The sequence below is a fragment of the Triturus cristatus genome, chromosome 2_1, assembly GCF_964204655.1.
Source record: "Triturus cristatus chromosome 2_1, aTriCri1.1, whole genome shotgun sequence".
NCBI classification, from domain to species: Eukaryota; Metazoa; Chordata; class Amphibia; order Caudata; family Salamandridae; genus Triturus; species Triturus cristatus.
In genome coordinates, this window is record NC_140581.1 from 718771207 (window position 1) to 718795580 (window position 24374).

The 24374-nt window shown below is 51.0% G+C and overlaps 1 protein-coding gene across 4 annotated transcripts in view; it reads left to right on the top strand.

The window, feature by feature from the left end:
* TNFAIP8 (TNF alpha induced protein 8) overlaps positions 1-24374 on the top strand; it is a 507922-nt gene that overhangs the window by 351777 nt on the left and 131771 nt on the right. The window contains exon 1 of one of the 4 annotated variants that reach the window (XM_085632658.1): positions 12417-12469. The exons of the other annotated variants lie outside the window; for them this stretch is intronic. Within the exon in view, the coding sequence (XP_085488784.1) occupies position 12469 (1 nt within the window). The 5' untranslated portion in view covers positions 12417-12468. Of the gene's footprint in view, positions 1-12416; positions 12470-24374 lie in introns of those variants that run through there. 4 annotated transcript variants of the gene reach the window in all.

Consider the following 24374-nt stretch of genomic DNA (forward strand, 5'->3'; position numbering starts at 1 on the left):
CAGCAAGGGAGCTCCTCAGTTTATTTAAATCCTCCTCCAATCCTTGCGAGCAGCAGAGAAAAATCAGCCTCTGCTCTTCTCCTTTGTCTGCCAAATAACAATTACTGCAGTCAACAAGGACAGGTTAGTTGACTTTGATACTGGGAAACTAGGTTCAAGTCCCAGTGTCAGTTTGACATCCTGTGATTTTGGGCAAATCACTTAATTTACATGAACCTAAAAAAAGAATATGGCTCTCTGGAATGTTATTTAGTGCTCATGTAAAGCACTCCAATGCCTCTGGGCCTAGTTAATGTATATTTTTTCATTAGAATGTTAATTTACTATTTAAGTAGTGGCCCTATTCGCTTTAAAATACTTTTATTATCACAAATGTTTGTCATCATTTACCTCCATTATGCTAACTATTCAATGTATTATGAAAGGTTGTGATCTGAGAATGTGGGCCACTTTTTTTGGCTTCCCCGGGCCGAAATGTGGCCCCTATCCAACCCTGTCTCTGAGCTCGCATGGAGGGGCCGGGCATGGCAGGTGGCAGGAGGAGCGCTTGTGCACTCCCTAAGTACAGATATGTATTTGGCCGTCCGTCTCAGCCTGACCAAAACACACATGCGCACTTAAGTTTCTCCAGCCCGGCTGAATTCAGCAGGAGAAACCCCACAGACTCCATGAGCGGAGCGTCTTTCCTTCCTGCTCAGGCCAATCCCTGCGCTGCTCTGCAGCACGGGGATTGAATGGGAATCTGTCCCAGGGGCTCGTGGAACCAAGGAAGAGGCTAGCAGGAGTGACGTCACCAGGGCAGCGGCCGTGGCGACGTCAGGTATGTTTTTTAAAATTATTATTATTAACCCAACTCACTCGAACTTGCACTCCCTCCCATGCTCGCCCACCACCCTTTATTAGCGACGGCTGACTCTGCCGTTAAGACCACTTTAGCTGTTGTGTCAGACTATTGCCCCCCAACAACACAAAATACATAATATACATTCAATGAGTGAAACTTGGTTTCCTTCATTAATCGGTCTAGTAAAATATAATTCACATTTTGCTTCCACCCACTGCAGTGTGGGACAGTGGGTCAGCCCTCCTTGCCCATTGGCTCCCTTAACTTTGGGTGAAGGCACAAAGTCTGTGCACGTTGTTTATATGCACTAAAAATTGCTTATTTCTCTTCAGAGGCGCATCAGATTCAAAGTGTGTTTTATTCTTTATATTCATTGTGCATACAAGCTATTTTTTCAGCATTCGGAGTGATTTATTTTCTGTCTCCTTTTAAAAATGCTGTCTGAAGTGTTTATGCGAGAGTGTAACTTTGTAGCAACCTCCAGTGTGCGTACTTGGTTAGGTAGTAATTTATTCTTCTTTAATACACAAAAAATAATAATAAAATGCATGTCACAAATTCAAGGCTTGTTATTTAATAAATATCCCTGGTAGAATGGTCACATCAGTGAATTTTCTTAATGTAATTCGGCTTCGCTTGCGCTGTGCTTGAGAAACCTCTTGTTTTTATATAAAATTAAAAGGGGCATACAGTCCGCTGTCTCGCTTTCCTGGTTTCTCATTGTTTCCTGTGCGAGATACTTACCTTTCCTCCATTTCTATTGGCTGCAGCATATTTTCATGCATTTACCAGTGCTTGTTCCTCTGCTTCTCGTATTAGTTTCCCGCTGCTGAAATACTGTTATCATACGCTTTGGTAGAACTATATTTTCAAAAGTTCTGCCTTTTACTATTGCAGCCTATTTATATAACAATTTATCATCCGGAGACATTATGTGATTTGCATAGAATCACAGGATGTTGTACGGTCCAGCTGAGACTCGAACTGGAGTTCCCAGCTAAGAGTCAGCAGCTCTGGTCAGTGTGCCACATCCTATCCACTCCTGTGTTATCTGTCAGGGAGCTCTTTACTTCTCCCGGACGATGATTGATGAAAACAGCTCTTTATTCATTACAAAGGCGAAACCGATACATTACCAATGCTTTTTTTTCTAGTGTAAGCGTCTTGTAGCCTTGTTCAAGGGGCTACATAATTTCTTTTTTCTAGTTATTTTTGTTGCATATCCATGCTGAACACAGACATTCATTCTTCCACATCCTCTAATCTAAGATAGCTACCTTCACCCCACACTTAAACAAATGGCACAACCCAAACATCAAATGTCGATCTAATGCCGATGCAGCTTAAAAGCCAGACAAACTTATTTGCTTTTGCAAACTGTTAAAAACCTGGCTGTTTTCACTTGCTCTATAAACCTTTGTGGAATTTATGGTCTACATGAGGCTTTGATTGAGGGATATGCTTGCACCAGGACGCCTTCTGGCAATCGCGTGCTTTACAAACCTCAAATCAAATCAAATTTAAATCAAATCTAATAAATCTATCACTATACAAAATCACAAAACAAATTACATGTTAACTTTTTTCATGAAGTAAATCTAGAAGAACTTCCCTACTCCCAACTAGTAATTCCTTATGTTGTCAGTCACTCTACCCAGAACACGTCTTCTGAAGCCTCTCCTTAGAATCCCATTGTGGAAGGTGTTTCCACCAACCTACCATACAACTCATCGCTTCTCATCGGTCTTGCTACAGCATCACTACTCTACATCCTGCCATCCTTCCTCTCCTTATGTCTGCCAAACCATTACTCCTACCTTTACTTTTCTTCAGCTGCATCCTGTTCTTTTAGATCCATGAATGCATTGCTGATATCATGCACTTCTCAGTTACCCTTCCAGTTATTGAAACTCTACTCAAATTCCATGCCCTCCACGCTCCATTCTTACAGCATTAGAAAACACATCAATCATCTTCAATGGATCTGGCCAATTCATTTGACCTTTACAAGAAACTGCTGGTCTTTTAATGTAGACTCTTTGACCTATACTGATATTCACCATCGTACGCTGTTTTCTTTTGCTTTCTGTTCTCATTTATTCTTTCTTGATACTTCTTAGCTCTCCCTTTAATTCCTTCAGTTGGACCCCCATTTCCGTCATGTTACATGTAAGCCAAAACAAAACCTCCTCTTGGTTCCTGAAATGCTACAATTTAATTTATATTTGAATTATCCTTCTCTAAAACCCAATTGGAGAAACTACTTTTCATGTTGCATCCATATGCCATTCTCTGTTACTGATGTTTCTGGAACATTTGTGGAAGGATAGTACATCAGCACTCAATTTCTTTTTTTTTTTTTTCTGGTCATCCATCTTCTATGTACTTTTTAATCTTTAAACACGCTTCACTTTCCTTTTCAGAAATATATATGACCTCGTCATTGCTTCCTCTTTGTCTTTAATACTATTAACCCTTTCTCTCCCTGTGCATCCAACCTCACATTCACTTTACTTTCCTGCTTCCTGCTCACCAGTACTCAATTTTAGTTGAACATTAAAATACCCCCACTTTGATCCATACCTTGAATACTATCTGGTGAGCGAAGCGAGAAAGCCCTACCTACTCTACATGAGGTCCCTTCATCCCACCTTCCGTCCATCTATCTCTTCAGGCTTCCATCCATTCTTCCTTCCTTCAGCATTATGTCTGTCAACCCTTAAATCACATTACTCTTTCATCCGTCATTCTAACCTTCCACTCATACTTCCAGCCATTCATCCGTCCTTTTTCCTCCATAATCCCTTCTTTTTCATCCGTACATCATTTCACTCTCCTTTTATCAATTCACCCATTCAGCCAAATATCCATTCAACCACACATTAATCCAGCCTCTTATCGTTCCAGCCATTCTTTCTTCCACCCACCCATGCAGTGAAGCTTTACATTTCATCCATCAATCCTTTCACTCTTGCATTCATCTTTTCATCCTTTTAGCCCTTCATTCTTGTCATAGTTTCTTTATACTTTTCATATGTTTTTCATTTCACTCTTCCTTCCAGCCCTCTCTCTCTCGCTCTCAGTAGCCAGTGTATTGCGGGCTCTAGTGCAATAAAGGAAATTGGCCACCGGTTGCTATTTGAATTATGAAATATAGCAATTAACAGAGTTAAGTGAGCCTGTGGGTCCCGGTGCCACTGCACCTGCTACACCAATTGAAACCGGACCCTGCATAATCTTTCTTCCTCATCTCCTCACCGTTTGGGCCCCTTTTACTATGACTAGCTTCACATCCCTTATGGTTTTCCCTTTCTTAATTTTTTAAAACCGTTTGCGTAGCTGTAGACAGAACAGGCTCATAAATAATTATCACAAATTGTGTCAACATCACCCCCGCTGAAGATGTGAAAGGGGAGGGGGGCTTGACCATGCCACTTATGATCAATATAGCCATTGATTTATTTGAGCCGGTGCTTTCCGGTGCTCAGCACCGGCACTTAATTGTTTTCCGGCGCTGGCACTGGCACCTAATTGTCAACACCATACTTAGAACAGTCTACCACATGGTGGCGCTGCCCATCTAATTTAGAGATGAGTAGAACAACAGTGGTTTAGGAATACAATATACATTAAAATTGCTAATACCTGCTGTTGGAAGGCGGACCCAGAGGAGTCGGCGAGACCACTCAGGGGGGGCCCCCACACTGTACGAAGTAGCCGAGCGCTGCAGAGAAGCCTCCTGGGAGAGCCTTCTCCTATTATGTACTAGCACAGTAACACCACCACACCGGACTCAAGGAGGTTGTCTCAATATGAGCAATTCTTTATCAGCACTTAAAAGGTTACGGGTTCAATATTTACACAAAAGGAGGATCAAGGGATCCGCAAAAGTCTCAGTGTCTCTTTTAGGAGGGAAGGGGTAGCGGGACAGTCTTTGGCAGGAGCTTGGTACGAGGGTACCTGGGGCCCAGTTCTTATCCTCAAGCTGGAGGACCTCTGGGTCTCGGAGGGGTCGAGCCGCGACGGCGTCAGCAGGGCTCTGGCGTTCAGTTCGTGGGGAGCCGCGACCAGGTCAGCGGGACTCTCAAGATGGTTTCTGCTCAGCTCGAGTCGCGACGTCGTCAGCAGGGCTCCGAGGGAGGTTTCAGCGAGGTTGGGCCACGACAGCGTCAGCAGGGCCCCGATGTTCCGGGGGGGGCTTCAAGGTTTCAGCAAGAAGGAGCCGCGACGCAGTCTGCAGGGCTCGTGGTCGTTTCAAGCAAGAGTTCTTCTCCGTAGGGTCGGCCGCGATTCAATCAGCAGGGCTCTCGACTCCGGGATACAACTGCCGGTCTGTGGCGGGGTCGCCCCAGATATAGGTCTGGGGCCCTTTGATGTCCGGACCCTTGCGCCCGGGGGGCGGAGAGGCCGGGTTGGGAGCGGCCAGACGCCCAGCAGGAGAGGCGCCCGGCCCAGGAGAGATGGAGGCCGATCGCACCTCGGTGTGTGGGGATGGTTGGGGGTCCCATCGATACCGCCCTCCGCCAGGGCGATGAGGTGTTCACGTGATACCCCCTGGCCAGTTCTTGGTGCCTCAATGTCTGGGCCTTGCTGGGGCCGAGGCCGGGTTGAGCGGAGTCATGAGTCATGAGTGTGCAGGGTCACGTGGCAGGCGACAAAATGGTGGAGCCCCGAGGTGTAGGTGACCTCGTGCGGCCCGAACGGGTAGCTCGTGGGGGCTAGGGCGGGGAACGGGCCCAACCCCCGGGAAGTCAGGACCACGCCACGAGGCCGGGTCCAACAGGCGTCCCCCCCCCCAGCCGAAGGCAGGGAGAGTCACCCATCTTCTTGGGGATTCTCCTCGTCAAGGCGGAAGAAGCGGGACAGGCCGCCCGCGTTGGCGTGGTCATTGCCGGGTCGGTGCTCAACCGAAAAGTCCATCCCTTGCAGGGCAATGGACCACCGCAGCAGCTTGGGATTCTCGCCTCTCATTTGCATTAACCACCGCAAGGGCCGGTGGTCGGTCTGGACCCGAAAGTGGGTACCGAAGAGATAGGGCCGGAGCTTCTTAAGGGCCCACACTACGGCGAAGGCCTCGCGCTCGATGGTGCTCCATCGTTGCTCTCGGGGCAGCAGCCGTCGGCTGATGAAGGCCACTGGGCGGTCGAGTCCCTTCTCATCAACCTGAGACAGGACGGCCCCGATCCCATATTCGGAGGAGTCTGTTTGCACGATGAACTCCTTACTGTAGTCAGGGGCCTGGAGCACAGGGGCAGTGCACATCGCTGCCTTGAGAGTCTCGAAAGCTGATTGGCAGCGGGGAGTCCAGTGCACCTTCTTGGGCTGTTTCTTAGAGGTGAACTCTGTGAGAGGCCCAACAATGCTCCCATAGTCCCGGATGAACCGCCGGTAGTATCCAGTGAGGCCCAGGAAGGCCCGCACAGCGGTCTGGGTAGTGGGGGGTTCCCATGCCTGGATGGCATCGATTTTTTGCTGGAGAGGGGCCACCTGACCGCTTCCCACCTGATGGCCCAGGTATGTCACCGATCCTTGGCCGATCTGGCATTTGCTGGCCTTGATCGTGAGCCCGGCCCTTTGGAGGGCGGCCAGGGTGGCTTTGAGGTGAATTAGGTGCTCAGCCCAGTGGTTGCTGTACACGGCAATGTCATCCAAATAGGCCGCGCTGAAGGCCTCGAGCCCGGCCAGAACCTTGTTTACAAGTCTCTGAAAAGTGGCCGGGGCGTTCTTCATGCCGAAGGGCATCACCCGAAAGTGGTAATGCCCATCAGGGGTAGAAAAGGCGGATCTTTCTCGGGCGCCGGGGGTGAGCTGGATCTGCCAGTACCCGGCGGTGAGGTCCAGCGTGCTCAGGTAGCGGGCGGACCCCAAGCGGTCGATGAGTTCGTCGGCCCGGGGTATAGGATGGGCGTCCGTCTTGGTCACAGCATTCAGGGCTCGGTAGTCTACACAAAATCGTAACTCTGGGGGATGGCCGGGGGCTGCGGCCTTTGGTACCAGGACGACAGGGCTGGCCCACGGGCTGTCGGAGGGCTCGATGACCCCCAGGGCCAACATCTTCGCTACTTTGGCCTGGATGCATGCCCGTACTCGGTCGGGTACCCTGTAGGCTCGGTGTTGCACGGGGGGGGCTGTCCCCGGTGTCGACGTCGTGGACGCACCAGTGGGTCACCCCCGGGGTGAGGGAGAAGAGGGCTGCGTAGTCCTGCAGCAGTTGTTGACAGTCGATACGCTGTTCCGGGGTCAGGGAGGAGGCGAGTTGGACACCTTTGATGGATCCGTCGTGGACGTCGTTCTGTAAGAGGTCGGGTAGGGGCTCGGAGTCGTCCTCGCCCCCCTCGTCGGTCGCCAGCAGCAGGCTCAGTTCGGTCCGGGCAAAGTGGGGTTTGAGCCTGTTAGCATGTAGAACCCGGAGGGGGTTCCGGGGGGACTCCAGGTCGACTAGGTAGGTGACGGGGCTTTTCTTCTCCACCACCTTGAAGGGCCCGGTCCACTTGTCCTGGAGGGCGCAGGGCTCAACAGGGGCCATGACCCAGACTTGCTGGCCTGGCTCGAACTCGATGGTAGAGGTGTTCCGATCGTACCACCGCTTCATGTCCTCCTGGCTGGCCTCGAGGTTGGCTTCGGCCATGGCTCGGAACTTGCGGGTCTGGTTTCGTAGGGTCAGGAGGTATCGGTAGACGTCAGGAGGGGCGCCTTGGAGCTTCGTCTCCCAGCCCTCCTTGACCAGGCTGAGCGGTCCGCGGACCGGATGTCCGTACATTAGTTCAAACGGGCTGAACCCCAGGGACTTCTGCGGGACCTCCCGATAGGCGAACAGGAGGCATGGTAGTAGGACATCCCATCTCCGCCGGAGGGGCTCTTCCAAGCCCTGAATCATCCCCTTCAGGGTTCTGTTAAAGCGCTCGACCAGCCCGTTCCCCTGAGGGTGATAGGGGGTTGTGAATTTGTACGTGACCCCGCACTGCTGCCACAGGGACCGCATGTACTTGGAGATGAAGTTTGTGCCCCGGTCGCTCACCACTTCGCGGGGAAATCCCACTCGGGAGAAGATCCCCATTAAGGCCCGGCCCACCACGGGGGCCGTTACAGTTCTTAGCGGGACCGCCTCCGGGTACCTGGTGGCGTGGTCCACGAGGACCAGGATGAAGCGGTGGCCCAGGGCGGTCCGGGGGTCCAGGGGCCCCACGATGTCGATCCCGACCCGTTCGAACGGGGTGCTGACGGCTGGAAAGGGCTGGAGGGGGGCCTTGACCCGACCCCCCGTCTTCCCGCTGGCTTGGCAGGTCTGGCAGGACCGGCAGTGGTGGTCCACGTCTCTCCGCATCCGGGGCCAGTAGAAGTGGGTCACCAGACGGCTGTAAGTTTTGTCTTGCCCTAGGTGTCCGGCGAGGGGCACGTCATGTGCCAGGTTGAGAAGGAACTCCCGGAAGCGGAGGGGGACCACCAACACGCGGCTGGCCCCGAGTTCTGCCACTTTCTGTTCACTGTACAATAGGCCCTCGGCCCAGTAGACCCAGTGGGTGCCGGTCTGGTCCCCGTTGGCTTGTGCGGACGCTTGTTGTCGGACCCCTTCGAGAGAGGGACAGGACTGCTGTTCGTGCTGGAACTGCTCTCGGGTGGGGCCCCCTTCGTGGCGCCATTGTGCAAGTTCTGGTAGGGCGCCTAGGGAAGCAATCTCTTCGGGGGAGGGTTCAGTAGGTCCAGTGTCGGTGTCCGCCTCCCTCTCGCTGCAGGCGGGGGGTGGTGCAAGCCCCTCGGGCTGGGCGGCACCGGGGGCCAGGGACGAGCGGGGGGCCTGGGCGGTCATGGACCGGGTGATGGCGCAGGCCCATTCGGATAGTCCCAGCATTCGGAGGTGCTCTCGTCGCTCCACTTGAGCCCAGGGGGAACTCTCCAGGTCGTTCCCCAGGAGGCAGTCTACTGGTGCGTCGTCGCGGACAGTCACTTTTAGTAGTCCTGTCACCCCCCCCCACTCGAAGGGGACCAGGGCCATCTGGCACAGGCTTTCGCTGTTGTCGGCCGTCCGGACGGGGCACAGCACATTGGGTAGGATCTGTTCGGGGGTCACCAGGTGGCAGCGGACAGCGGTGACACTGGCGCCGGTGTCACGAAGGGCTTCGGCCCGTTGTCCATTGACGGTGACCTGCTGCCGGTACTTCTGGGTGTTGTTTGGGCAGACCAGGGACATGGCCGCCTGCTCCCATTCGGTGGTTCCTCGGTCGAGGGTTTCTTCTTCTTCTTCTCCTTCCCCCAGGGCGGCGGCCGCCAGCTGTCGGGGCGGGGGCCCGCCGGCCCCGCTTCTTCGGTTCAGGGGGCAGACCGGATCGCTGGCATAGTGTCCGGTTTGTTGGCAGCCGTAGCATGTTACTGGGGGCCATGGTCCGGTTCTGGCTGGGGTCGCCCCTCTTCGGGCTAGGCTCGGGGAGAGGTGTTGCTGTGGCGGCCCTCGAGGTGGGCTCCTGGGGGCCCCGGCGGGGGGGTCCCGGTTCCTGTTCGGCCCTCCCCCTCCACCGCGTTGGCGGGGAGGTCCGGTGGGGTTCCTCTGGTACTCCCCCATCGAGTTCCGGGGGACTCAGGTGTTGACCCATCGATCGGCCTCGACGGCGAGTTTTCGTGGGTCGGTCAGCTTGCTGTCGAGGAGGTGTTGCCTTAGCTCCACGAAGCAATTGTTGGAGAGATGTTCCCAAACAATGAGGTCGACCAGCTGCCCGTAGGTGGTGACTTTGCTACCCTTGATCCATCCTTCTAGGGCCCGGCTGAAAAAGTCCACATATTCCACCCAGGTAGTACCCGGGATCTTCTTGCAGTCTCTGAACCGCTGGCGGTACATTTCCGCGGTTAGCCCGTAGCGGGTGAGCAGGGCCTCCTTCATGTGGTCGTAGGAGGTCATCACCTCCTCTGGCAGCTGGAGCAGTGTGTCTCGACCTTCACTAAGGAACCGACCCCACAGGCCGGCGCCCCAGTCCTTTCGGGGCACCCGATGGGAGGTCATGGCCACCTCGTATGCCTTGAACCATTGTTGGATGTCGTCATTCTTATAGTACTCCTTGACAACATCTTTCGGGATATGTACCTTGGCCTCGGCAGGCGGTAGGGTGTCTCTATTACTGGGGGTGTCGGTCCCCCCTTTCTTTGCCTTGATCTCGAGCTCTTTGAGACTTCGCTCGTGCTCAAGGGTCAGTCTTTTTTCCTCCAACTCTCGGTGCCGTCTCTTCTCTTCTATCTCCTCTTGTAGCCGTAGCTGCTCTAGGGCCAGTTTCTTTTCCGCCAGCTGGAGTTCGCCGTCCAGCCGCAGTCGTGCGAGCTCTAGTTCGTGGTTCCGGACCTTCTCCCGCTCTCGTATCTCCTCTTCGGAGAGGCCGGTTTCTAGGCTATTTCTTCTTCCGGTTGCCGGAGTCGGTGCGGTGGATGTGGCCACAGTCAGGGGCAGGGGACCTTCTTCCTGGCAGGGGCCTGCCTCGGCCTCCAGCCAGGTCCTCAAGGCTTTCTGCATCTCCTCTTTGGTACCTAGGCCGGTGGTTGCAATGCCCTTGTCCTTGCAGAACTGTTTCAATTCTTTGTGCGTGTATTCCTCCAACCGTTCGGGCTGGAACTCCGTGGTCGCGTTGTTTTCTTGGTTGCTCATGACTTCTGTTTGTCTGGATGGGTAGCTAGTGGGTTACTGGCTGGTACGTACTGCGTTCGGCTCGGATCCCGTCGCTGGCCACCAAATGTTGGAAGGCGGACCCCGAGGAGTCGGCGAGACCACTCAGGGGGGGCCCCCACACTGTACGAAGTAGCCGAGCGCTGCAGAGAAGCCTCCTGGGAGAGCCTTCTCCTATTATGTACTAGCACAGTAACACCACCACACCGGACTCAAGGAGGTTGTCTCAAGATGAGCAATTCTTTATCAGCACTTAAAAGGTTACGGGTTCAATATTTACACAAAAGGAGGATCAAGGGATCCGCAAAAGTCTGTGTCTCTTTTAGGAGGGAAGGGGTAGCGAGACAGTCTTTGGTAGGAGCTTGGTACGAGGGTACCTGGGGCCCAGTTCTTATCCTCAAGCTGGAGGACCTCCGGGTCTCGGAGGGGTCGAGCCGCGACGGCGTCAGCAGGGCTCTGGCGTTCAGTTCGTGGGGAGCCGCGACCAGGTCAGCGGGACTCTCAAGATGGTTTCTGCTCAGCTCGAGCCGCGACGTCGTCAGCAGGGCTCCGAGGGAGGTTTCAGCGAGGTTGGGCCGCGACAGCGTCAGCAGGGCCCCGATGTTCCGGGGGGGGGCTTCAAGGTTTCAGCAAGAAGGAGCCGCGACGCAGTCTGCAGGGCTCGTGGTGGTTTCAAGCAAGAGTTCTTCTCCGTAGGGTCGGCCGCGATTCAATCAGCAGGGCTCTTGACTCCGGGATACAACTGCCGGTCTGTGGTGGGGTCGCCCCAGATATAGGTCTGGGGCCCTTTGATGTCCGGACCCTTGCGCCCGGGGGGCGGAGAGGCCGGGTTGGGAGCGGCCAGACGCCCAGCAGGAGAGGCGCCCGGCCCAGGAGAGATGGAGGCCGATCGCACCTCGGTGTGTGGGGATGGTTGGGGGTCCCATCGATACCGCCCTCCGCCAGGGCGATGAGGTGTTCACGTGATACCCCCTGGCCAGTTCTTGGTGCCTCAATGTCTGGGCCTTGCTGGGGCCGAGGCCGGGTTGAGCGGAGTCATGAGGACTGGTGTGCAGGGTCACGTGGCAGGCGACAAAATGGTGGAGCCCCGAGGTGTAGGTGACCTCGTGCGGCCCGAACGGGTAGCTCGTGGGGGCTAGGGCGGGGAATGGGCCCAACCCCCGGGAAGTCAGGACCACTCCATGAGGCCGGGTCCAACACCTGCCTCCCCAGCCATTCCTTTAGCTTTGGGGAGAAAAATATGAACTGTCGCATTTACATGCCAGAGAGACGGTTAGTAGTTGTTTTGGTAGCAATGATAAGGGCGATGGGTGGTGCAAGCTGCAGTTGCCTTCTGGTCAGAGCCCTGGCATGTAATATTTCACAAATTAAGCACTGAATATAGGTCACAGATCTGGTCACCGAACAAACATCCTGTTGTGCTCTACCGACCAGATACTTGCAAGCATGTCACGCTCAAGTTCAAGACCTGAACAATAGCTCTGTGATTCCCTTACTGTCCTTAACTGATATAACGCTATGAATTGTTTATCGTTTTATCTTTGCCAAAGAGCCACATCACTGTAATAATTGCTTGAATTAACAGCCACCACGTATTCGTTTCCCCAGAGAAAAGTTTGAAAAAAGAGTGAGCAAATGGTGCATTTTCAAGCAAATTTGAGAAAGAGGTGGCTTGGCGAACACATCTCTGGGAGTAGCCAGACAATGCTGCAAAAATCGTCTCCACAGTTCATGGATGCCAAAGACACTCCCTCGCTAATGGCACTCGTGTCCTCCGCAGCACAACTTGCTATCATTACTGCCAATTTTCACTAGAACTAAGAAGTGAGAAGAGTAGAGAGCTACTCCTGCGCCTTACCAATCACAACGCTGCCATTGCAGCGTTGTGATTGGCTTAGGGAAGGGAGGCTGCCTAGGCAAAACGCTGCCAGGAGCAGCAGGAGGCAGGAACTGAGGCAGCGGTGGCGCTGATCCGGAGGAAAGTAAGTTTTTTTTTTTTTAATTACTGTCCCCCCACACGATCTCCAGGGCCAACTCTGTGCTCTCCGGTTCACTAATGCATGCTCCGTCCTAACCTGCACCACTTTTAAGTTGTGCACAGCGCTTTACGCCACTCGGTCCCGGGAGAAGTTATGACATGAAAGGAACAAGAGGAGTTCACCTGGGTATCCGGCTGGTTGGCTGCACAATTCCTGGGTCTACGGGCTCCTGGTCGCCACAGACACTGAGTTCTGCACGGCTCCTGGGCCTGCACAGCTGTGGTGGTTGGTGCGGCTGCTCTCGTCACCTTAGCTGCTGGGGTGTGCTTAGTTAAGTTTGTCTGCATGCCCTAGCCTAGAGGGTTGCACAGTTATTGGCATCTGCTGGGCTGCAAGTGCCTGCACTGCTCCCGGGTCTGCACAGCTGCTGGGTTTGCTCAGCTGCAGGTGTCTGCAATTATCCCTGGTTGCCCACATGCCGGAGTCTGCACGGCTCCCGGGTCTGCGCTGATGCCGGGTTCAGCCCGACTACAGAGTCTGTACCACTGTAGGTGGTAGCGTGGCGTCTGTGGACTGCACAGCTGCTGGGTCTACTCAGCTGCAGCCAGGGGCGTAGGAGACACTAAAATTCTGGGGGGGACAGGGACAACCTTGTGCACTTTCCAGTGACCCTATACAAATCACCGCCCGTTAAACAAATACAATCGCATACTTTCGAAGTGAAATATTGAGAAAAGCAGGCATGTAGTCACAGTTTGCATGTATGCTTTATTGTTATTTACATTCATATAGTAATGAGACCAAATGTTTAAAAAACATATATATGAATCTTGCATCTTAATGCACAAAGCAAACAAAGGGCGCTGACTTAGGGTGGGGGCGTCGTGTTTGCAAGTGCATTAGGGTTTGAAAAGTACCTGCTGCTGCATTCCTGGTCTCCATCAATTTTCAGGCAACAATAAAAATGTGAAGATAACTTTGGTGATTAATGTTCTTTTTTTGAGAGAGATCGAAGGCTTGTCTAGTGAAAGTTTTAATTCAATAGCTACTCAGCTGCAGCTCTCTGTACGACTGCTCGGGTCTGCACGGATGCCAAGGTATGCAGGACTGCTGGGACTTGCGCAACTGGTTTCCCAGGGTCTGTGGGGCTCTGTATGGCTGCTGATTTCTAAACGGCTCCTTGGGTCTGCACGGCTGCTGGGCTCGTTATGCATGCTGGCTTTTTACATCGGCTCCTGTGATCTGCGCGCCTGTGCGGTCTTCACGGCTGGTGGGTGCTGTAAGGCTGCTGGTTTCTGCACAGCTGCTGGGGAGTGCACATCTCATGTGATCTGCAGGCTGTGGGGTCTATAGAGCTGCTTGTCATTGCTCCCTCCTTGAAGACTGAATGGATGCAGGTGTCTGTGCTGTGGTCCCAGTGGTGGAGGTGAATCTTTGGTGGTTTGTCGTCTTTGCAATGTTCTTCGAGTGACGACTGACCCCGGAGCTCCTGGAAGTGAAACCTTCAAACTGCGCCTCTGTGTGCAAAGGCAGCATTCACTATACCGACAACCCCGCACAGGACGTACCCCCACTCTCTACACAGGCAGTGCTGCACTGCCTGCATAGCCATTCATGGATCAGCACAGCCCACACTAGCAGAACTCTGTGCTGTCTGCAGCCTCCTGAGATTTAGAACTGGCCCCACTATGTACAGTCATAGTCACCCTCGTTCACGCAGCGCTAAACTCACTGCACAGATTCCCTTTCTCCGCGCGGCTCCTTCTCGGCCGGGCAAGAACTGTGTACAGCCCTCCGCCCCCGGGAGCTTTCTCTCTCTCTTTACACTCTCTACCATCTCGCACAGTGCCCCCCTTTCTACAGAGCCATGCTGTGTGCACATCTCTACTCGACTCTCTCAGACAAGCTTTGCAGGGTATGCCCCCTGCGCCCACCCACAGCACAGCCACTCACACACAGGGCACCAGCAGTACACGCGTCCACTCTCAGGTCAGCCTGACGCTTACAATCATTCTCTGACTGCGCAGTTTCCCAGTGCCTGTGCGCTCCCTGCCCAGCACTACCATCGCCCCACTCTGCATAGTAACACGCTCCCAGAACAGCCTCCATCTCTGCACAGCTGCCACTCTCTGCACATACCTCCGATCCACTCACCCACCCCAGCTTCGCCTAGTCACTCTCTGCCCACTGCCACACTCTTCACAGCTCAGCGATGCCCTCTACCTGCAGCACAACCCACCACCCTTTTCACAGCTCAGAGAAGCCCCCACCTGTAGCACAACCCCCACACTCTTCACAACTCCGTGAAGCCCCCCAACTGCAGCACAACTTGCCACTCTGCAAAGCCATCTACCACCTGCACAGCTCACATCAATGTACAGCACTGAACGCGTCAGATCCCTAATTTCTCTGCTCAGCCCTCTGCGTTCTACATAGAGAAAATGTAGAGTGTGCATGACTGCTTTGATCGGCCCCAGGGCCAAACAGTCAGGGCACTCAGAGTGGTGCAAGCCACTCCCCCTCTGCCCTCGAGCAAGACCGCCCGCCCACCCTCAACCAGGCACTTCTGCTTTCTCGCAGCGCGAGAGGCAGAAACATAAAATGGTCTTTTTACCATTTTATGTTTCTGCTTTTCGCACTGCGAGAAAGCAGTGAGGCCACGCCCCAACGGAGGAGCCTTACCTGTACTCGGGTATGTGGCTAAATCCATTCAAATCGATAATGACGACAATTTTGTCAGAGGCAAGCAGGTCACAGTTGACTGGAATATCCAAGAATGTACAGCCTGCACCAGTTTTAGACAGATGGAAAAAGAATGAGTTCTCTTAACATTTTTTGTTTGGATATTATCAAAGTTTTGAGTTGCTTTGCTGGCATGATATTGCAGAGCCACTAATGCTGACAAATTTATGTTTGCTCTTTTTAGGTCTTGCCTGCGATATCGCATGTGCTGCACGGGCTCTCGCTTGCAAGATATATTGTATAAACAAGGGGGATTGCATCTCGTCCATTGCTTAACATTCGTTGGTTTCATTGTCACTCTTATTTGATGCCCTCTTATTTGCCAGCACCTGCTGCCTTTACTTTATCTTCTTTGGGCTGGAGCATGGATGAAGTATTGATTGTTTCAGGTTGATTGTTGTCCTTCCACTCATCACACTGTGCATTTTCCTTCTTCCCTGTTGTCCTTGTTGAACCTCTTTCTATTTGTATCTGTGCTTTACTGTGCCACGCACACTTCAAAGAAGTCATTTTCTACTTTAAAATGGATATTTATTGTGGCCGCAGATATTATTTGCTTTTATTGCGACAACAGATGTTTTGTTTCTAAATATATTATTTCACTAAGACTTGGACGCAATTGCTTTCTATATGTGATAGGGTTTTTTGCAAAATGTCATTTTTTTCCTCTTGCATTCATGAGGAGCTTAACTGATTTGTTCAGAATCACAGGGGTGCCAAGACTTAAAAAGAAATGGCAAAGCCAATAGTTTGCGCCTTTTAAGCTATTGGATCTTCCTTTGCCTTTTGTTCATGCTATACTGCATGGGCATTGCCAACTTTGACAATGATTTGTAGCCATGCTGTATAGCTAATATAATAATAGGAAGAAGAAAAGGACTATGATGCACTTAAAAAAAATGGAAAACACACACAATGTACCTGGCTGCATCATAGTTCCTATTAAATTAGTTTTAGCCACACTGCAAAGCGGCCGCTCTGTTGTACAGCATGACTACAAAACCTTGCCACAGCCGTTCGCTCTCATGGGCAAGACCTATTGGCTTTGCCAATGCTTTTTTATTATTTGAGGAAAGGGCTAATCTTCGGCAACAATGATCCTGACAGATTATGCTGAAAACACCACATAAAGGTGGTCTTTAATTTGTGTTAAAAAACCCCAAAACTCCTGTACCTAAAATTTGCTGCTAAAGCTGCCAAATTTCACAGTTGCTGAATCTCAAGGCTGCCTACTCTTGATTCCTCCAAATGCCTCATTCTTCCACCACCTACTGTTATTGTTGCTTTGTCACTCTAGTAGAATATTATTCTCCCACCTTTCTCCCTATGTCACTGTATCCCTATCTTTCTCTTCCACCTGCTTTCTTTCTTTTCTGCCTTTCTCTCTCTTGCTGTGGGTCAAAATCTAATGGTGAGAAATAAACTACAGATTAAGCACTGCCAGTTGGAACCCAAGAGAAAGAAGGAATTCTAATTAGAGGTCACTCTCTTTCTAGGACCTAAACCGTAACCAACATCTGGTGGAAGTTCCATGCTTGATCCAAAGAAAAATGTCTAGCAATTCTCTTTTGGTCCCTTTTTCCCCTTGCTTATGGCCCTACTAGCCTTAACAAAAAATCTAAAAAAATTGCCTACTTCTCCACCAATCAATATCGCATCAGAATTCAAAACCCCTCACATGAAGACTTGAGTTGCCCCAGTGGAGGTGAGTGCCAAATAAATGAACTAAAGATACTATATCTCTAGTAAAGTTATCCGAATCTCTGGACAGAATGTTAGAATTGAATTGGTTCTGCACTGTTAGAAATGGAGTCTCTAGTTGGCGGAGGTATGCACGCTGTCCAAGTAGGGACCACCACTATAGTCCGCTAGATACACACTAAAAGACAGCCTGTGCTCATCCTCTGGTAGCTTGACACAGAGAAGTCAGGCTTCTCTAAAGAGACCATGTGTAAATTATTTGTGCAACATACTCACACAGTGACACATTGTAAACACCACAAAAAGACTCATACAGGTTTAGAAAAATACAGTAATTTTATGAATAAACCAAGAACAAAAGACAAAAATCAAATAAGTAGAACTGGAGTTAGGAATTTTTAAAGAACATTTCAAAATATAGTGCTTAGAGTCATAAAGCGCCAACTTGGGACATCTGGTCATGCTTGACTGAGGTAAATCCAAAAGTTCAGGCAGACCGCGATGGAGCGTGCGTTGGCTACAGGGACCAGGCTTGTCCCGCTGAAAAAGGACTGTGGTAGGAGGATGCGTCGATGTCAACGACCCGTTGCGAGGAGCAGAGGGGGGATGCGTCATCATCGATCCCTTGAATGAAGGCGATGCGTCAGTTCCGATACACACAGTTGGTGAAGCTTTGTCGGGCGAACCGCTTTACGATGTGTTGAGCTGCGCAGACCATAGTATTTGAACTGCGCATAGTAGTGATAAGTCAGAGAGGATGCATTGGATCCGATCGGAGATTTTTATGTGTCAACGCAGAAAACTCACTTCTAAGGGCTCAGGACTGGGTTGGCATCAGTTGGCATGTTAGGACTCACAGATGGCAGAGTCCAGGTGCTGTTGCAGGGTTGCTGTAAGTCTTTGATGTCCTTTGAGACTTCAGAACAGGAGCCAAACCAGCATGCCCTTGGAGTCACTCTGGGTTCCAGTGAGATGAATCCAGTCCTTTTCCTCAGCAGGGCAAAGGGTAGTAGGCAGCAGGGCAGCACAGCTGAGTAGAAAAGCAGCTACGGCACTGCAGCAGCCATCTAAGTGGCAGTCCTTGTAGCAGCACAGCAGCCCTTCCACCTGGCAGAGTTCTTTGCATGTCAAGTAGTGTCTGGTTTGGAGGGGTCAGAGACCCAGTTGTGCCTTTGAAGTGGTGGTAACTTCAAATAAGTGCCTTAGAAGTGCACAAATGTCCTTTCTTCCCAGCCCTGGCTCCAGACTATCAGTAGGGAGAAAGCAGTCCCTTGTGTGGGGATCGGACCCTACCTATTCAGGTGCAAGTGTTCGCTCCTCTCTCCCTCTCTCCCTTTCTTCCTTCCCAGGATTGGCCATCAGAATGCAGATGTGTTCAGACACACCTAACCTTGTGTTTGTGGCTGTCTAGAGGGAATGCACAAAGTGTAGCTGTCACCCACCCTAGACGTGTATTGGGGGCAGGCTGCAGACACAGAACAGTAAGAGCAGAGAAATGTCCACTTTCTAAAAGTGGCATTTAAAAAATAGTAATGTCAAATCCAACTTTACCAGTAAAGAGGAGTTGTCATTACCATTCCAGAGATATAAAACATGATACAGCAACTACTTTCTAATCAGGGATTTCAACTTAAATGTTTAAGGAATCGCCAATATTAACCTATTAGGGGAGTAGGCCTCCGTGGTAAAAAACAAATGTGGGTGTTTGTCACTACCAGGGCATGCAGAACTTAAAAGCACATGCCCTATCTTTTACTTAAACAGCACCCTGCCCTTTGGACTACCCAGGGCCTACCTTAGGGGTGACTTGTGTGTAATAAAAGGAGAGTTTACGGTTTGGCAAACATTTTGAATGCCACGTCGATGTGCAGTAAATTGCACATAAAGGCCCTGTAGGAGCAGACCGGAGACGGATTTGTAAAGCTACTTGTGTGGGTGGCACAATCACTACTGCATGCCCACTAGTAGCATTAAGTTTACAATCCCTAAGTATATGGTATACCACTATACATGGGACTTATGAGTAAACTAAATGACAATAGTGTATACACCAATATTACCATGTTTAAGGCAGAAGCACATGCACTTTATTACTGGTCAGCAGTGTTAAAGTGCTCAGAGTCCTAAGGCCAACAAAAAGAATCCACAAAAAGAGGCTGTAAGCAGACAAAAGGTTTGGGGAAAACCATCCTAAGGATGACAGGTCTAACATGCACCATTTCTGCTAATCGTAGGCAAGTGGCCACATAGGTGAAATTAACAAATCCATGGAGCACAGACCTATTTTTATTGTCAGAACTCAAGGAGTCATCAATAAAAATTAACATCAGTCTAGCATTTGTCATGCCTTTTCCGCATAGCTCCTGTTGTAATACAGCTGACAGGCTGCGTGGAGCAGCAATTCCTCAGGAAGGACTTGGCAGTAAGTGCAAGCCAGGACAACGGAAGCTACTCTCGCCCAGGGGGACGGGACACAGGCTATTACAGTGCATTTTTTTCACTTTGGAAACATGACGCCAATGTTGTATGGATGAGTCACCAGTCTTTAGAATGTTGAGTAACTGCACTAATTGAAAGTTGTGCCATTCATCCTTGAAACACTGGTTCTCACTTCATGTATCAATTACATGCAGAGACTGCCACCCCACCCACCATGGCATTTGGCTCCCTTTGCATTTCGATCTTGTGAAGGGTGCAGGTCAGGTGTGGGTGTAGCCGATAATACCATGAGCAAGCCCAGTAGGGTGTGAGATTCACTGCAATTTGCCCCCAAGCTCTAAGTGAGCTGTCATTCTTCTGAAAAACTACACTTGGATAGTATCTGTGGACAGAAGGAATAATGGAGAGTGACCTCTTCACACTTCAGCTGTCTTGTCTGGCGTGGCCCCAGCTTGAGCTAGATGCTTCCTAAATAGGAGCCCTTGTCCCGACTTTATCCTGTGTCAAAATAAAGGGCCTTGGTAGTGATCGGCCTCGCGAGCGCAGTTTTGGCCAATGTGACAAGATAAAGTACAGTCCCTCCAGGTTTCACTATCCAGGTTTGAGGGTGTGTGATGTCAGAGTGCCTCGCTACCACAGGGAGAGAAGACCTGTATCTTCAGAAGCCATAATAATAACAATTGGGCAACTATTTACAATCTAAGTGCTGCATAGTGTTCCTCCCAGGAGTTGTAAGCTCTTCGGTGTACACTTGGATTGTGCTTCCAGGGGGTGCTGCAGCTGAGAAGTTAAAATTTGCATGGGAATAAATGGAAAAAAGGATCCGGTGAATCCGAATCAAAGCGAGTATTTTGGTGAGCAAAACTGACAAATGGGTTTCCTCCTGACAGAAAATGTTGCTTGATGTTTCATATCTCCTCACGGGTGAAATGCTGTCCTTGGTAATAATTTTGCTTTGCGTAGAAATTGTGAGGGAAAATATTCTGAGCGGTCCCTGGCTGACAAGCAATTCTGAGCAGTTGTGGTCTTGGTTTGATGCTACAGCATCGCCCACTGATGCATAAGCAGGAACAGTGCAATGTGCAATAGAGCACCGATGTGTGGTGAATCTGACAGGCCCCAGGTTCCAGTAGACCAGGGTGCGTAGACACCTCAGGGCGCACTGATTCCAGAGTCCTTTCTTCTATGGTTCACCCTCTGAAAATACCACAAGGGATTGGGAGAGCTGGTGGAAGTGGAACTGATGGGCCTCTCTGGGGCTTCAACTGCGCAGGCGGCAGCAGCAGCCCTCATGTCCTCAGGCCAGCAACTGAAGAACTCCAGTCCCTACGTGAAAACCTGGGGTCCAATTAGTGCTGTGATCTATTTCTGGTGAGTCCTTGCAGGTGCAGGTGCTTTGAATCCCAATGCGTGATCTGGAACTCTAGAGTCGGAGAACAGATCCTGCATCTTCACAGCTGGTGCAAAATGTAGCATCGTGCAATAACCACACTCCCCACTTGTAATAGCATAAAAGGACATTTATTAGGACAAGGTTGCTAGCATACTAATGAACTTTATTAACATAAACTCCAAAATATGCTTTTTAACATAACCCAGACAGCTCCATTCTCCTGCATCATTCACAACTCACCCGCTTCCACTTCCCCAGTAAGACCATATCATTTGCTTCAGTCGTCCCCCTTTCACTCACTCACTTCCTTCCATATACCCAATCTCTGCTTCACTAACCCTCCAAGAATCCTCCCTTGAAGATCCTTCCTTTGCTTATCGCATCCCATGCACTGCCACCAGTCACCTGTGCACCCGTCCCCCCCCCCCCCCCCCAAGGGGTGAATATGACCGTATGCGACTCACCAGCCCCCGAAATACCACCACCCAGGAAAGCCCCCTGGTGGTTGCCTGCCCCACCAAAAACCTGGTGCAACTTCCGCCTCTCAGCAATAAAACCTACGGGACCAAATCGACTCGTTCCATAACGCTCTCAACACATCCCGCAATTCCATCATGTAATAGGCATTCCACAAATGTGAAAGGTGCACTCCATCATCCCTGAAAAGATCAGGTTCTTCTTCTTTAAGGCCCACAGGTGCAATCACCTTAATGTCATGAGCCTGGCAGAAAACCCTCATCACCCTGTTCAGCTTTCTCTGGGCCGTATCAATGGCAGCATGTTTCACCACCACCACCACCACCACCCCCTCCAAACCCTGTGCGGCACAAACTCAGTCCAAACAACACATGTTCCTGAACATTTTCGCTTGATCACCTCCAAAATCCCTTTGCATATGTTGTAGCAAAGTCCGTCTGGGCAGCCCCTCTGCAGAACCAACTTCATCAGCCATGGCAATAACGCACCCCCTTTATCCCACCAAAGCACCTCGTGTTGGCTGCTCCTCAAGCCTAGGTTACATCCATAAACAGCATATTTCGCTGCCCAGTATACCAAGGAATGTCCCACAAGCCAGGTAACCATCTTGGTTCCTGGCCCACTCACACACCCAGTAGTAGAAAAAAGAGGCAATTAGCTTAGACAAATGACCCCCTATTGCCCCCTGGTTAGACCCTGCTACTTTAACACAAATCGCTCGCAACACCTCGACCTCTACCTACCAATCTGACGAACCTTACCCCATGACCATCCCAAACATGCTGCGGCTGTTAGCGCCCCAATCCGGAAGAAATGCGTGCCGAAAAAAGTCTGGTATCTACCAAGTTTGCGCAAAGCCATGCGCAAACCTGCCAGCAACTGAAAAGCGGTGATCCTGCTATAATCCACATGACAAAAGATGCCCGATAAACATCTACCAGGCAACAAAAGGAAAGCGCGCCATTCCCAGACAGGGCAGACCTCACTGCCAACACCTTCACACAGCCACACCCATCTCTCCCTGCCTGCTTGATCCATCTTAGATCGCCTCAGCCAGATACCCAGCTTCCCCTGATCCAAACGCCCCTCCCCAGACAAACCCCCCCCCTGGTGAGCCATCCACAACAGTTCATAAACCGAAAACGCTCCAAAAAACATCCAGGTCATACAGAGTTGAAAAATCGCAACCCCAAATGGATCGTAACATAGATAGAACCGCCAACAAATCCCGCAACAACTCGAATGTCAGAGCCTCCTGCAACGCCACCCTCTCCCCCACCCCCATTCAAAACCTTTCCTAGAATCTCATCCTTGGCAGGGTCAAAACCCAAATACAGCTTGCCCGCAATACCGACAAACCTTTATCAATGCAAGATAGATCAAAACTCAGAACTCCCTGCTCAGTGTCCTGTCACTCAAGACGCACTAGCACCGAAGAACGGCCCAAAAAGTCCCCAAATTTGCATCATGCCAGCATGTAACTTCTCTGGGTGTATTCTGCCAGTGACTTCTTGACCAGTCAACCAACTCTCACTCACCCCTGGCACAGATGTCTGCCTACAATTCTGTCTTGGACGTCTCCGCTCCGGGTGCCAGACTGCAAAAATGATTCCACTGTGAACACACCAACATGAACCGCTTCAACTGCCATAACACCTTCAAGTCTCTTGCTCGTTACTGGTTCACCAGATCCACCACAGTCCTATTATCCACATGGAAAAGAACCGTCCTGTTACTCAACTCATTGCCCCAAACTGCCAGGGCTACCAAAAGCGTTGAAAAAACTACAGAAACGCAATGCTACGCCCTTGACTCAACCAATGTGGCAGCCACTTCTCATCACACCATCTGCCATCCCAGAAAAGACCAAAGCCATGGGCGCATCCGAAAATATCTGGACTTGCCACACCGTATTCTTCTCCAAAAAAATCCAAGGTCAAACTCCTCCAGAATGTCTGCCAAACACACAGGTCTGCTGGTACTCCCAAGGGGATTCTCACCCTGTGGTGTGGCAGCACCGTCCCTGACATGGCCACGCTGAGACGCCTGCAAAAAGTGCTCCCTGCCCGGACCACCCTGCATGCAAAGTTCAGGAGGCCCAACAATTTCTGCACTGCCCTCAACTCAATCTTCCGTTCCCCAATCACATGTACCAGAAAAACCTGGGTCTCATCCATTTTTTCCCTCGGCAGACAAGCCACCCACCGCACCGAGTCCAGCTCAATGCCCAGGAACGTCAGCACAACACTTGGTCCCTCGATCTTCTAGGGAGCCAAAGGCACCCCAAAAACCTGTGCTAAAGCCTCAAAATGGTGCAACACTCTGACACAGTCCCTTGATCCTTGTGTGCCAGTGAACAGAAAATCGTCAAGGTAATGAGACACCCAATGTCCACTGCTTCTGCTGAAAACCCACTGCAAGAATGCACTGAATAGCTCAAATAAGGCACAAGAAATGGCACAACCCATTGGCAGCACGTTATCCACATAGATGGCACTCGGGATTGCATCCCAAGCAAGGAAAACTCTGCAGGATGAATGGGCAGCAGACAAAAAGCGGACTTGACATCACACTTTGCCATTTCAGCCCCCTTCCCACACCTCTGTACCAGGCGGATGGCATCATCTACAGAGGCGTAAAGCACCCTGGTATCGTATTCGGTAATGAAATCGGACAGACCCTCCCTCTGGCCAAGATAGGTGGTTAATCATTCTGAACTCTCCCAGTTCTTTGTTGGGCTCCACTCCCAATAGGAAAATAACCAAGTCTGCCAAGGGCCACTCAAAGAATGGACCCGCGATCCTGTCCTCCGCCACCTCTTTGTCTAATTTTGCTATTGCCACTTGAGGACCTGACTTTAAATTGTCCGCCTACCTACGCCCCCTCGGACCCTGGTACCCCTCCCGAAACCCTTTAGTGAAACCCCAATCGAAACGCACAGCTGTCTCACTGTCAGGGTAAACAGAAAGCCAAGGTCTCCACTCTAACTAGGGTAGGGACCCTTGGCTCCAGACTTCCCCTGGCCTCTAGAGGCCTTCCACTGCTCCACGAGCCTGGCCAGAGTGAAACATTGCGTGATGGGATGGCGTCCTTCACACATGGAACATTCATGTTTAAACTTGCAGTAAGCAGACCCCTTTTTTAAAGTTCCAGCAT